We start from the raw sequence: 14,836 nt of genomic DNA, 5'->3' as shown, positions 1-14,836 counted from the left end.
ATTACCAGCAAACGGTTGCCCGTTTTTATCGCTGTAACATTTCTACTATTGTGTCATAATTCCTATTTTGTGCTTTAATTATCCGCTAGCGTTAATGTTGCTGCAAGCTAGCTAGGTTATTAGCTGGTTGAACAACAACAAGAGAAGCACCTTCTTCGCTAGCTAATCTGAACTCTTTGTTGGAGAGAGTAAACATAAAAAGTAGTGCCTCTGACCCCAAACGAAAGTCAAGACGGAGGTGACGGCCAGACCTGTGTGCTAGCTTGTCTTCAGGCTAGCTGGGCTAAGAACTGTACAAGATTTGCACCCCGAAATTAGCCTCCAGTCGCAGCAAAGATGTCAGGAAAGGATAAAGACAAAGACAAACAGGAGAAACAGTCCACAACGGAACGGCTGGTAAAAGGTAAGTCAGTTTTATAAAACTGCAATACTAGCATCATACATTTTTGACTTGTTAATGTATGAATGAAAACCACCTGTAGCTTTTGAAAAAGGAAAAAAACAACTTTTGTTTAAACACACTGTTGTTTAAAAGGCTTGTGCCCTGAAGCTAAATCTACAGATTTTTAGAAATCATAAAGAATATGATTGTGTAGTGTATGTTGATATTTTACTTTTATATTGTGGTCACATTCAGGCTTACTCTACTTACTTTAGTTAACAGTTCATAAGCATTGATCAAAGCATCTTTTTTATTGACCGCTACGTCTCTAATTTCTCCAGAGTATATGTAATAGTATTTGCAATAAACCATCACACAATAGAAATCAAAGCTGTGAAGCTGTCTGATCTAGTCTTGCTGATATTCAGGATGGATTAAATCTGAGATCATGAGGTGTTTTCTCACTCTTGGGAATACCCAAGGTCTGCTCAAGTTACCAGCTGAGCTTGACAAGATGGATTCCTCCACACTGAGGTCGTTGTGGCTCATTGGACAGACAGGGCACTATTTGTTGTGTCTCACTAACACGGGACAGGCAAAGCCAAGTCGGAGGTAGCTCCGGAGAGAAGGGAAAGACAGAGGGGGGGAGAGAGGGAGTCCAACTCCACCCCTCCTACCAATCACTGCCAGCACGACTACTTAATGCCAGTGCAGCCCACATCCCTGTCTGTCTGCAAGGGCACTGGGAGAGTGTCCTGCCAGAGGACTGGAATGCTGAAGTGTGAGCCAGTAGGGAGAGAGTGAGTTAATTGTGGAAAGAATCTCCCCAGTGATGTTCCTAACATGGCCAGCCACACAGTGGGGAGAGAGAGAGAGAGAGAGAGGGGGGATAGGAGCGTGACAAGGAAGAGGAAAGAAAGAGTAGGCTGAACACCTTTGCTTTCTGGTGGGAGCCCAGACTGATGTGTTAAAAAAGTCAAACTTTAGATTTATGACTTGAAAATATGAAAGATCACAATAAGGTTTGAAGTTTCTCTGTAACTGGTGGCTGTAAGAGGGCTTAACTGGTAGACTCCCTAAGACTAATGCTGCTCTGGTTGTGTAAGTCAGCAGTTAAGCTGCTGAGTGTTGCCTTTGACTTGGTAGCTCAGGTTTTTGGTCATTAAGTTAGATCTTTTCACCTCAGGCTGTGAAGAAAGCGAGACAAGGCTTTGCTTCCGGCTTGCTGTGGCAATGATTTATATCATCTCTGATTGAGCGGTATTGTTGCTGTGACTTAGAGCTGACACTGTGTGTGTGTGTGTGTGTGTGAAATAAAATCATGGAGAGGGCAGTGCAAATGTATGCTGTTACTACTAACCCACGTGACTGACAGTCAGAGATGGCGAATAAACCCACAGGCCTGGCTATTTAGCTTGCGACGGTAATGCATTCACTGATAATTAGAGCAATCTGAAGTGGACTTCATGATTCATCAAGCCACAGTCCGCTCCATTCATCTCTATCCAGCCGCATCTTTGTAATTCAATCCTCTTCTATTGTGTTGATTTTGAAACAATAGTGAACATATTCCAGACGCAGGCTCATATCACTGTCCAAAACATTATCCTCGGTGGGCAGGATGGTAGATAGTGGTGTCTTTGTTTCTTGAGTCGTTTGTTGTCATGCCAGACTGTGGGTGTTGATGCAGTGCAGCAGTGACCCGCTGTGTGTCTGTGGTTTTGAAGAGTTCATCAAACATTAATGCTAATTAGGCCAGGCAGTGTCTAATAAGAAGCCAGTCTCAGGGCAGTGGCAGCTTATTATTTTATTATTAGCTTATTATTTTTAACAAAAAAAAACAATTTTCTCCATTGGGTCGTGTGTTAGAAAAACAACTGGCTGGCCTGGCTTTTGTACGCACCAATTTTAGCGCTCAGTCAGTGTGTTTAAGAGGAGTGATGCAGCTCACTGGTAGTCAGAGATTCATTTGTATCTGTGTTTGAACAGATGGGTCCAGCCTTGATTGTACAAGCAAACGACCCCAGGATTTTTATTATTATTGTTGTTTTTATTATTGGAGGGCAGGAAGCTTTTTCCTGTTGAGTTGGACGGAGTATTCAGTTCTGGGCATTGAGATGAGTTATTATTGTACAGCGTGGGTAATTACTGCCAGCCTCCAGGCAAATACTCGTAAATTTGGTCAGCACAGCTATTGCCTGAAATGTTTTACGGTCTGGTTACCCCATGGTCATGATGCAGCCCATTCTGTATCCTTATGTTTTCACTGAGCTTGCTTTGTTCGCACAGGAGGCTTCTTTCAGTGTGACGAGGCTTTTAAGTAAACAGCCTGTGAATCTGGAAGCCCTTGCTAATAGAGGCTTTACCTAATCTGTTCTTAAGGCTCGTACCTCAGCTTACAGCTCTCTTCACAGCCGTGCCTTGTAGGCCTGGGAGCACTTACTGTTTATTTATACCACACTGGTCAATGCATGACAGGTTGTCCTCATGGCAAGCTAGCCAAGCTGAAGCTATACTCCCAGCTTTTGCATTAACAGGTCAGGCTATAGTCTGGAACAACAGTTCAGAATGAATCAAACACCCCCTTTTCTGTATTCACAGCCTCAGTGGATCAGCTTCTTAGTATGTTTTTTCTAAGTGCACACTGCAACACAGACCTAGGCGCACATACATTTGTCTTCCCCTGCACTCAAGAACCGCATCACTGATTAGTAAATGCACCCACACAAAAAAGTCATTAATGCTTTTTTTCATGCTGCACTTGGATTTGCTTTTGTGTGGGCGTGACTGCATTCTCAAAGTGCCTCAGTTTTTTTTCTTTCCTTCCCACCAGCACCACTTTCACAGAAGTAACACAAGCTGATATCAGTATTTTTGTCACATTTTATGGAACAGGGTTTCCTGAGCACTGACTTGCAGATTAATTGTGATACAAGGAATTCAGGATTGTTACATGATCACTTGTTTGCCATATAAAGCCAATTTTTTTTTGTGTGTGTCTTACAAATAGCATTGCAGACTAGATTTGCACCATACTTAATTGATGGCATAATGCTTATGGTGTGTGCCTAGTCTGTTATTAGACACACCAGCTGTAATCCCCTTTACCTCACAGGCCCTGGAAGTGAGAGTGCTTGGATCACACTCTTACTATTGTTTTGAACAAGTGCAGATTAGTCTGTGACTATCTGCTGCTGGGCTTTTTTTGAACAGATGAAGCACTAATCTGCATATAATTTTGCATTGAATGGCTGTGTTTCTTTTTCAAATTGGCACTACCTGTCTTCCTTTAATCCATAATTCATGTATACACAGTAGTCATCACTGGCCTTTCATTTTCATTCTCTGATAAATTTTAAAGTTTAACTTTAACTCACCTGCGTTTTGATCATGAAGCTCTCAGTTCTCAGCTTCGACAGCACTGACCTTTAGTGATGACAGTAAAAGGATTGTGTAGGTGGTATGGAGAAGCTTACAGAGAAAGGATGGGTCAATTAAGGTGCAGGGCTTTGGCTGTCTCTCTTACACATTTCTCACATGGCATTTTCATGTAGATGTTTCCCTCCTCAAATGCAAATATCACAGATTTACAGTCTTTTGCTTTTCATATATTACTAATCAACATGCTTCTTGTACAGATGCATATGAAGATGTTGGCATTTTCATCAATCAGCAGATTCTGATGGCTTAGTTTTCAACACAAGCATGTAATAAATGGTCATGGAGAGTTTCGGAAATATCAGAACTGTGTTGAAATTGTGAACCTTATTGTAACTGTAAAAATTCCCATATTTTACAGGCATTGGGGAATGTAAACAGGAAGTGGTGCATTGCCAGGGGAGGCAGTTATTGTAGCTCACTGCGGACTATAGCATAAAAAAATAAGTTTCTGTTCATTTTCTTTTTGGCAAATTGGCACCAACTTAGCTGTTAGCATTTCCTGCCTGTGTCCATGTATGTTCGGACAAATAAACGTATAATGTATAAAAAAACGTAAACATGCAATGTCTTCATTGTTGCATGCCCACTGTTTTGTTTTTTCCCCCTCGTTTATCATAATTCTGTTATTCTCCTTTCTAGCTGTGCCATACCCTCCACAGCATAAGCTTACTATAAAAGAGCTGTTTGAAGATGGCAAGCCCAATGCTGAGCTGCTCCGCAACCACCTCGTCAAGGAGGGCAGAGTTGAAGAGGACGTGGCTCTTAAGATCGTCAATGATGGGGCCAACGTCCTTCGCCAAGAGAAATGCATGCTGGAAGTGGAGGCGCCTATAACAGGTGGGGAGGGGAGCACGCCTTCGGGCAAAGATCTTAGATGGGCACAATTTATTTTATGTAGAGAATGGAATGGTGTATTTTAGTTTCTGAAAATATTTTCATTTCGGTGTTTCTAAAGTGGGTTTTTTTGGTATCCTCTTAGGACACGAATTAATTAATGTATTTTGTTTTCGGTAAATATTTCAAATGACTATTTTAATTTAAATATAAAAAAAACAGGTGGACTGGCAGATATATGATTGGAGCCAAAAAGGGACTGTGCTGCAGTGTTAATTTTGTTGACGAATCATTTTCGTCATAGTTTTCGTTAACGACCTTTTTTTGCTGATAAAAACGAGACGATAACTAAATAAAAACTAACGCACGGTGCCAAAAACGAAGACGAAATGGATTGACACTTTCGTCAACGAATAAAAACGAGACGAAATTATTGATGGAGACGAGATCCAATCAGAGCAAATTTTGTTTGTGGAAAGGGAGGGACGAATCAGGAGACGGCGGCAGAGAGCCAATCAGAAGTGCTCTCTCTGTGTAAGGACGTTGCGCCGCGATGCTGGAAGAAGGCGTCCTCATGCATGGTCACACAAAACAGGAGAACAGACACACAGACACGTTTAATTTCAAGACAATCAAGACGGTTTACAAACCGTGCGGAGCGACTATCAGCGGTAAAAACAATAAACCTGAAGCGATATTTGCAGACGAGTCATCTTAACTTCCGTTCAAAGATACACGTGACAAAATCTATAAATGAAGACACCGCTGCTGATGGTTTTACAGCATGCGACCTGTTTCTAAGCTGTCACTGAAGTGTTTTGCTGTAGTTATGGAGGATTCATGAAGAAGGTCATGACTGAACAGTGTGTTCAGGGAGAGCAGCTCACTGTTCACTGCTGCTTTTGTGAAAAGGTCATAGCAATTAAATAAAGAGATGTTTGTTTCAAATAACACAAGTTAAAGCTGTGCCTGTTTTTATTGCACAATCAAACCTTAAATATTTCATGAAAAATATATATCATAGAATTTTAGTCGACTAAATCCACGGCAGATTTAGTCAACTAAAATTATTTGATATTTAGTCGACTAAAACTAGACTAAAACTTTAAAAATGTTGATGACTAAAACGTGACTAAAATCAAATGACATTTTAGTCACAAGACTAAAATAAAAACTAAATCCGAAATTGCTGCCAAAATTAACACTGCTGTGCTGTAAAGTATGTTTGGCAAAAAATGGACATGCTGTTGTCCTGGATGTAGTAGTGTAATGAAGCAAACTGGAAGACTGTCCTTCAGCTGGAGTCTATGGCCATGACTTCTTCTTTAATGTGCCATCCACCTTAGCTGCTTAGCTTCTTTATATGTATTACCTTGACATTTGACATCATAAATGCACACATACTGTGTGTTTTGAAGGGATTGGATGAGGAATAAATGAGTCACTTCAACACATCATATAAAGCATTGTAAACAATGACTAAACATAGCTTAATTCCACTACAGTGCTGTTCATATATACTGCCAGCTGGTCTAAACTGACTCCAGTAAAAGATCAAGGTCTTCACAGACTGCCGGAGTCAACTCCGTCATCTCAGATTTTGAAAAGGATCTGCACTTACTTTGCTGACCTTTGCATGGTCTCAATTCAGCACAACAAAATTCAGCTGCCTCAGATCTAACCAGCTGTCAGAAAAACACGATTTTTCATTCCTTGGGTTTTCTCACTTGAAGTAAAATATAAAGGCCAAACCCAGAGAGCCCATGTTTCTAAAGTTTCTCTAATGTAGGCAATGTCCACTCATCCATCTTCAAACCACTGAATGTAGGCAATGTATACTGTATAATTGTTAAACTCTACAATCAAATCAGGATTTGTAGTAATAAATTGAATTATTGTGTGACATTTTAGTAAAGAAACAAAAATAATACTAACTTACATGAATAAATAATATCAGCGTGTTTGTCTTTTGGCAGTATGTGGTGATGTCCATGGGCAGTTCTTTGACCTTATGAAGTTGTTTGAAGTGGGAGGATCACCCAGTAACACACGGTATCTCTTCCTCGGTGACTACGTAGATCGAGGATACTTCAGTATTGAGGTAAGTCGTTTGTCCTTTATTTTAATCATACATTTTTAACCTAAAATGCTTTTTGTGCAAAAATACTGCTTTTTATGTTCTTCATAAGAAGAACGAAACCCAAGAAGCAGACATAACCATTGGGATATGAACTTTCCGATGCATCAAACCACTGTTCAAATCGTGCTAACAAGATTCTGTGAAAAACAAAAAAACTGCTTACTTCTTAGTCCAAGTGTGTAGTCATGATTGACTCACCAGTGGTCCCATGGCTACAAAGCAAAAAAGTTAGTTTGCTATAGGTTTGATATGCAGAGTGGAAAAACTGGTTTGTAAAGGCTGTAAAAATAGAAAACACCCCAAATATGTTAGGGGTTCAGAGAGACAAATACATGAAATAATAAATAGAAATTTTAGGCAGATCCACATTTAATTTCAGATGTAATCAGTCTTTATAAGTGTTAAGTGTGACAAAACTGTATAACCAATGTGCTTTTGATGCTGCTGCTTGTAATTGTACATATTTTATTATATATTATATTGTGCATTAAAAGCACTGTCTGCAACTCAAAATGAAAGCCTTTAAAAACGATTGAGGGTACTAGATCCTTGTGTATTGTCTGTTGAACAAACTAATTATGCAGGTAATGACACATCCAAATGGGACAGTTCATGCATGCTCATGGGAACATTTAAAGTAAAGAGGAGGCAGTCTGACTGCTGACTCTACAAAGCACAGGCCTCCAATTGACATCCTTGACTGGAGGGAGGTGACCCATTATCATTGGTTAAAAAAAAAAGAAAGAAAGTTTATTCCTCACCCTAATACCGCAATGCTTTGTGCAGGTTGAGTAAAAACTATTCTGATGGTTCAATATCAGTTTGAAAAATTGGCAGAACTACTACTTTTTGCCAGCATGGATACTGACAAAGAACAGGCAGACATTGTTCCAGATGGCATTGAATTAATCTTGGTCTTGATGGAGATTTGTAAAAAACATTTTTTTTTACCTTGTGGGAGTAGTGTGAATCTCGAGCTTTACTGCTGTTTATTCTGACTCACAGGGAGGTGCAGTATTAATTTTGTATTCTTTGTTACAAATGATTCTGCACTGGTTTACATATTCCTATATGTGTTTATGTTGGTTGCAGTTACATTATCAATTAATTAATTAATTAAGTGGCTTGGGACAGACTCTTTAAATTTTGCTTATGGTAGTTCACTTACAGTGAACTTACATTTTGGCCAAGCTGCATGCATAAGTGCAGCCTTTTGATGGCTGCTGGATTTTACAGTGAGGTAGGGTGAAATACCAGTGTTCAAAGTGGGGACTAAAACTGGGAATAAGTAAAGGAGGTAGATCGCAGGCCAAAGGATATCAATTTGATCTTAGTGACACTTTTGTAAACAGCTCTTATAATATCTGAATAACTAGAGCTATTCCACCCTGTGTGGAACGTTGTGTAACGTTGCAGCTAAAACATGGATGCAATACTAACAACATGCAGCTATTATTAGACATCCCTCAATGTTTAACAACACACCTGTGTTGGTCTAGTGTTAAACCAGATTTCCCATTTGTTTGACAGAAAAATCATTGACTACTCTAAGACATATTAAAAATGACTCTACAATGTAAGTTCAAAATCTTCTGATTTTCTCTGTGACATTTTTATGCAAAAATACTAAATAGATTCAGAAAGTTGCAGACATGGTGATGAAAATATTCAGTAATTGGCAGCCCTTAATCAGGCAAAATTGTCCTCACAACCAAGCAAATGAATTGGCTGTAGACAGACAACTACAACATTAAATGAGTTAATATATAAAATCTGTTTTCCTTCCTTTTTATCAGAGAGAGATGCTTTGTCTGTGTGGTGTATGTAAAGTGAGCAGAAATATAAGCTTCACGTTTATAGCTGTTTGTTCTTACTAGCAGGGCTGATAATTCATCTTAAAGGCCACGGAGCTCACTGCAGCAACACACGAGACAGATATAGGAAAATGGATATGAGGATATCGTTACCTAGGTAACATAAAGAGTCACCATAGCCTCTTGAAGTATATTACCACTGGAGGCCAGCAATTTGCCAAAGTCTAAATTGAGTGTATGTGAGCAACCCATTTTATTCTCTGTGCTCTGTTTTATCTACTTAGTGAATAGTCTTTGATCTGAGAGTGTGTCTGTGGACGGAGTAACTCAGAGTAGCCTCATGCAGCCCCACCCCTATACACACCAGGCACAGGCTGAACTGTGTGCATCTCTGGGTTTGAGGTGAAGATAGCCAGTATTTACATCTGCCACACAAACCTTTGTGCCATTTTCTTCACCCCCCCCCCCCCCCCCCCCCAACTACAGCCTCAAACACAGAGTGGCAAAAGACTGCAGAGGGCTCTCATTAAAACCCATGTCAGCTTCCAGCCACTCTAAGCCATGTCCCTTCCTCCGCCTCCGCACATAAGAGATCAAGTCACACCGACATCCCCTCACATTTACCTACTCTTCACAGCTCTGTATTCCTCTCAACAATAGAAGCAAATTAGACAAGCGAGTCGTGGCTCATAAAATCTTTTTTTTCTTTTTTTACATTGTCATTTATGTGAATACACACCTGCTGGCTCCAGTTACCTTGGCATCTTGTTCCAACAACTTAATAGCAGGCCATGGTTGGTGCATGTGAAAAGAGTGGGCTGAGAGTGGCAAGTGGCAGCTATTGAACTGTGTCTGGCCACTGAAGTTCATTTGGATTGTAAATGCTGATCTGCTTTCTTATGTTTTATTAGAGCCAGCCTCTGATGCATTCAGAGGATTGTAATATGAGATGAGTCTGTAAAAGGAAAAGCTGTCTTTTTTGCATCCCGAATGTAATTATACATGTTTATATCCATTGATCAGAATGCATTTATTTTTATTTTATTAAAGTAAAAAAGGCCTACAAGGGTAGTTAAACTAACTTGTTTTGGTGAAGTTCAGATTGAAACATGCACAAACAATCATGTGGGAAAAAACGTGGTTATTTGTAATTAGGGCTGTGAGCTTTGAGATTGAGTAGTAGGGAATAGTGGACATTTAACCCGTGTACTGTTTAACTGACCACCAACTGTTACTCGCTAGCTTTCAAAGAACTTTGCTAGCTTCTTAGAATTTCCCATGTAGCGATTGGTTGGATATGGTTGTTATACACAGTCACTGACAGGTTCTTCATCCAATCTCCTACCAAGTTCATGTCCTTCCTAAACCTCCACTGTGTGAATGTGGAGTGTTGGGTGAGGAGTGATTGAAAGATTTCAATGTAAAGCACTTTGTAAAGTGCTATATGAGATCAAAGAATTAGTATTGTAATATTATTAAATGCTTTCTTTTGGCGACCTCTGAAATGGTACTGTATATGAAAAGATCTGATAAAAAAACGTGTTGTACACTGCACATCTTAAGTATCAGCACCCATCTCTGATCTTTCCTTTCCTACATCTTCTCCTCCCCAGTGTGTTCTCTACCTCTGGTCGCTCAAGATCAACCACCCTACCACACTCTTCCTTCTGCGTGGGAACCACGAGTGCCGGCACCTCACAGAGTACTTCACCTTCAAACAGGAATGTAAGTGCATTTCAGCCATATGAAGGGCAGTCTGGTGTGCTCGTATACTCTCTGAACCACTTCAGACTGGCCAGTATCAGTACCAGTGTCAGGATTCAGATTTCAGGCAAATCTTGGGTTTAGTGGTAGAGAAGATCGTCAGGTTTGTATTGGTAGTTTTTAGGTTACTTTAGGCATAAATAAGGAAGTAAAACAGGAAAACTTTAAAGCCCCTTAATAAAATGTCTAGCATCCAAATATGTTTGTCACAAACTGCTGGATTGGGGAGTCCCATCACTACATTAAGCAGTCTATCAGCATCACAGTCATTACAGAGCAGAGGTAGACTTTTTCTTTTCACATTGCAGATGATGAATTGCTGAAGCATAGAAAGCAGCCAGGCATGCTGTTGATGCATCTCAGACAGCCACACACACGCACAAGTGATTTAAATCTGTAACAGCTGCTTGCGTGAATCTGTGTGCGTGTATGCATGCACAAGTGCGTGTCCATGAAGCAGGTGTGGAGATATTAGTATGCAAACTCAGAAACAAAGATACTTTGGCAGTCAGCAAAGACAGCCTTGCCAGCTGCAAATAGATTTCACTCAGTACGTCTCCACTCCCACCCACATACCCCCTCATCTGCACACACACACACACACTGACACACTCACTCATACACACACTCACACGCAGACTGTACCACCTTTTAGGTAGTTGTTGAATGCATAGCTACAGATTTATAATTAAGATGGGAAAGCATGCATGTAAAAAGTAATAATGCAGACAATGCATTAGATTTAGGTAAACGTTTTTAGGACTAAACTAATGTTTAGGGTTCCCTCTGATGCTGCTGCTGCCTAAATTACAGACTACTCACCTCTGTGTGACACCAGTTTCTCTAAGCAGCAGCACTCACTTGTGAAAGGAGAGCCTAACAAGCATATTGATTGGCTGTGACGAATCTTTGATGTGATGTGGTTTATACTCACTTATCAGTTAAGCACTGTGATTATATTTGATCAGATAATAGATTTGCTCCAGAAATTAAGCATAGCAATTGGAAATGATTACAACTAGTCCAATGGACTTTACTGCATAGTAAAACATACTCATGCATTTATGTAGTTTTATTTCTGATCTGCAGTGTTTCATGTTACTATCAGAGCATCAAGAAATCCTCATTCTTACTGCTAAAGCAGTCGAATGAATGTGTCAGGCATAAAGAAGCTTTACACACATATTATGCATATTCACTTGCAACATACACAACATATTATAGTCACTTTTGGAGCAAGATGTGTTTTAACAACTTGCAGTTTGGTCATACAACACAATAGACGTCATAGTCTAGAAGAGTGTAGTCCAAAATCTGTTAGACCAGTTATTATGTAATTTATGTGGCTGCTGTTATATCTTTGTACTAAAGAATTAGACATATTTAGTTGTATAGTGGATTGTGTTATTAAAATAGGTAAACATTATAAATGTGGTCCCTTCTTAACTTAATTTTTAGACTAAAGAGTATTCATTTTAATAAAAGCATGCACTACCTACATCCAGCACTCTTTACTGGCACTCATATTGTACTGTCCTGGCTGCTCCCTCTCTATAAGGAGTTGACTTCCTCCTGACCTTACCTGACCCGCAGTCTTACGCAAGTGGCAGAAACTGCCTGGAAACAATCATCGGTTCTGCTGCTGGCAGACGGGCTGTACTGGCTGCTGATACAGATTTTATAGACATTGATTGCAAATTGTGCTAGAAAAAGTGAAGTGTAATTTGACATCGTTTTTTCTGCAGGTAAAATTAAATACTCTGAACGAGTGTATGACGCCTGTATGGAGGCCTTCGACTGCTTGCCCCTTGCTGCCCTGCTCAATCAACAGTTTCTGTGTGTACACGGTGGACTCTCACCAGAAATTAACTGCCTAGATGACATAAGGAAAGTAAGTGATGAAACTGTAAATGCCTCATTCTTTTGCTGTTTTCTTTGTACTAAAACAAACTGAGTTCTTCTGGTTTTGTATTGTGCTCAATAGTTAGACAGGTTTAAAGAGCCTCCAGCATTTGGGCCAATGTGCGACCTGATTTGGGCCGACCCTGGTGAGGACTACGGCAGTGAAAAGACATCTGAACACTTCAACCATAACTCCGTCAGAGGCTGCTCTTACTTTTTCAGGTAATAAAACTGCTGTGTGGACATATAATAATGACAAATGATAATCTAACAGAAAATAGGCTGTCTCACACAGGTCAGAGGATGTAGGGCAAACAGTTGATTGAGGCACTTTCAAAAATGGCCTTCTCAAAATAGGTTAAAAGATTAAAAAAAAATAACAGCTTGATCAAAATAGGTTAGCACATTCAATGTGCCTTGACAAAATAGGTTAACAGTTGCAAACAACTCGTTCAATGTATTAAATGGAAATGAGTTCAGAAGTAAAATGCAGTCTAACAACATCTTTGGGCAGATATGGATGCATTTTTCTACAGCTGTGTGAAAGCAAAGGCACTCCACACAGTGAAAGATAACACCATACACACGTCCTCTCCCCTAAGTGGGTGGGGTGGTAGTGTTGCTGTATGGTGTAATAGTAACTGAATTTCTGAATTTCTATCCATAATCTGAATTTCTATGGTAGGTTATGTTTGTACACTGTGTTATAAATGTCTTTTTGCCAAACCTATATATTTACTATATATATTACTATATATTAGTTCTTACTCTCTATGATATTTACACAAGTAGCAGCTAGATTTAGCATAAGAAATGACAAATCCTGTGTTGTTGAATGGGCTGGAGAATCTCCACCAAATATAATTTGAAAAATGAAAAATGTTTTTATGTGGCTTGTAACAAATTCATCCAAGATTTAGTTTGGTTATTATGGTCTGACAGCAAGTAACTGTGTTCATTGCTGCCGTTAGAATCAATAGGCACAGGGCGCTGGTCACCAAAAAAGTCGAGGCAGCAGAAAAAAGCCCAGGATCTTTGTTTGCTGTCTGGTTTCATAACTGTAGCATTTTTTCTAATTTACACATTAAGAAAAATCTTGGTACATTTATGTCTTTGCATGATGTTAGTCTGTTCAGCCTCTAATATTTCTTGCACCCTTGCTGAGGCCGGCTGTGGTTCTCAGTCCTGCCCCTGAATGCTCAGCATCCCTAAAAACCTAGCTCAACAGGCCAGAGGGCACAGCATGCTGAAAATAACTATTGAAGCATTTTCACTTAGGCCAGCAGCAGTCAGTTTGTAATTGCTCTTAAGGGCCGTCATGCTGCTCCTTTTAATGGTTAAAGTTACTTAGCTTTGACCTCCCCTTTGTGGTTTAACAGGTCTGCCCCCTCTCTCTGCTTCTCTTTGCAGTTATGCAGCAGTATGTGACTTTTTGGTAAATAATAACTTGCTGTCAGTAATAAGAGCCCATGAAGCACAGGATGCAGGGTAAGTGTGATCTGTAATCTTAATTTCTAGCATACTATTTATATACAGTATGTTTATTGAGTCTGTATTTTTTTTGTGGCTGCACAGGTATCGGATGTACAGAAAAAGCCAGACCACAGGCTTCCCTTCATTAATCACAATCTTTTCAGCTCCAAATTATCTAGACGTCTACAACAACAAAGGTCTCTGTCTTATGAATCACATTTTTCCTTACATTTACCACGCTTTAGTCCTTGAATGTCTGACTCCTGTCTCTTTCCTTCAATCTTAGCTGCTGTATTAAAATATGAGAACAACGTGATGAACATCCGACAGTTCAACTGTTCACCCCACCCTTACTGGTTGCCCAACTTTATGGATGTCTTCACGTGGTCTTTGCCTTTTGTTGGAGAGAAAGGTATATTGACAATGAGAAGCCAAAAATACAACAATAAACCCTGTAAAGAGTCGTTTATGATTCATTCTTTATAGACCAGCCCTGAAGTATTTCGTTTTCTCATTGGAATTCATAGTAAATTGTGTTAATTGTTAATTTAGGACACAACTAGCAAAAAAAATGACATATCAATATGAATCATTACCTCCTAAAAGAAATGGTGGTTAAGTCAAAACAAAGGTTGTTTGGGACATTAAATGTCAACATGAGGAACTGGCTTTAATAATATCATAAGCTGCTGCTTTGAGGGAATTAGGATGATACTAACAGGCCAGGTTACTCTTTAGAAGCTTCCATCTGTAAACCCATCATTTGCCTAGCAGTAACTTAAGGAGATACCAAACCAATTTGTTATTTGGATTTTATAGAATATAATTCAAATTGAGGTCTAATTCTCTCACACACAGTGACAGAGATGTTGGTGAATGTACTGAACATTTGCTCTGACGACGAGCTCATGTCAGAAGGAGACGACTTGTATGAAGGTAAGTCTGAAAGAATAAGAATGTTGCTGTTGAAAGTGCGTTCAGACCTGTTCATTTTGGTTAGATTGTGAACAGTATAGGCATTCTAATACCAAACCTATTCTTTATAAAATGTAATCATACTGCATGATACATTACACATGGGTTTTA

At 39.6% G+C, this 14,836-nt stretch overlaps 1 protein-coding gene across 1 annotated transcript in view; it reads left to right on the top strand.

Moving 5' to 3' along the window:
* The window catches only part of LOC114441105 (serine/threonine-protein phosphatase 2B catalytic subunit gamma isoform-like), a 34,175-nt gene that overhangs the window by 13,034 nt on the left and 6,305 nt on the right, over positions 1 to 14,836 (top strand). Inside the window, exons 5-14 of the mRNA XM_028413885.1 lie at positions 319 to 403; positions 4,463 to 4,660; positions 6,634 to 6,758; positions 10,225 to 10,336; positions 12,121 to 12,266; positions 12,360 to 12,499; positions 13,688 to 13,765; positions 13,853 to 13,947; positions 14,037 to 14,162; positions 14,609 to 14,686. Of these exons, the coding sequence (XP_028269686.1) occupies positions 319 to 403; positions 4,463 to 4,660; positions 6,634 to 6,758; positions 10,225 to 10,336; positions 12,121 to 12,266; positions 12,360 to 12,499; positions 13,688 to 13,765; positions 13,853 to 13,947; positions 14,037 to 14,162; positions 14,609 to 14,686 (1,183 nt within the window). The remainder of the gene's footprint in view (positions 1 to 318; positions 404 to 4,462; positions 4,661 to 6,633; positions 6,759 to 10,224; positions 10,337 to 12,120; positions 12,267 to 12,359; positions 12,500 to 13,687; positions 13,766 to 13,852; positions 13,948 to 14,036; positions 14,163 to 14,608; positions 14,687 to 14,836) is intronic.

This window comes from Parambassis ranga, chromosome 9, assembly GCF_900634625.1.
Source record: "Parambassis ranga chromosome 9, fParRan2.1, whole genome shotgun sequence".
In the NCBI taxonomy this organism is placed as follows: domain Eukaryota; kingdom Metazoa; phylum Chordata; class Actinopteri; family Ambassidae; genus Parambassis; species Parambassis ranga.
The sequence above is the reverse complement of the archived record's forward strand: the minus strand, read 5'-3'. Positions and strand labels throughout refer to the sequence as shown.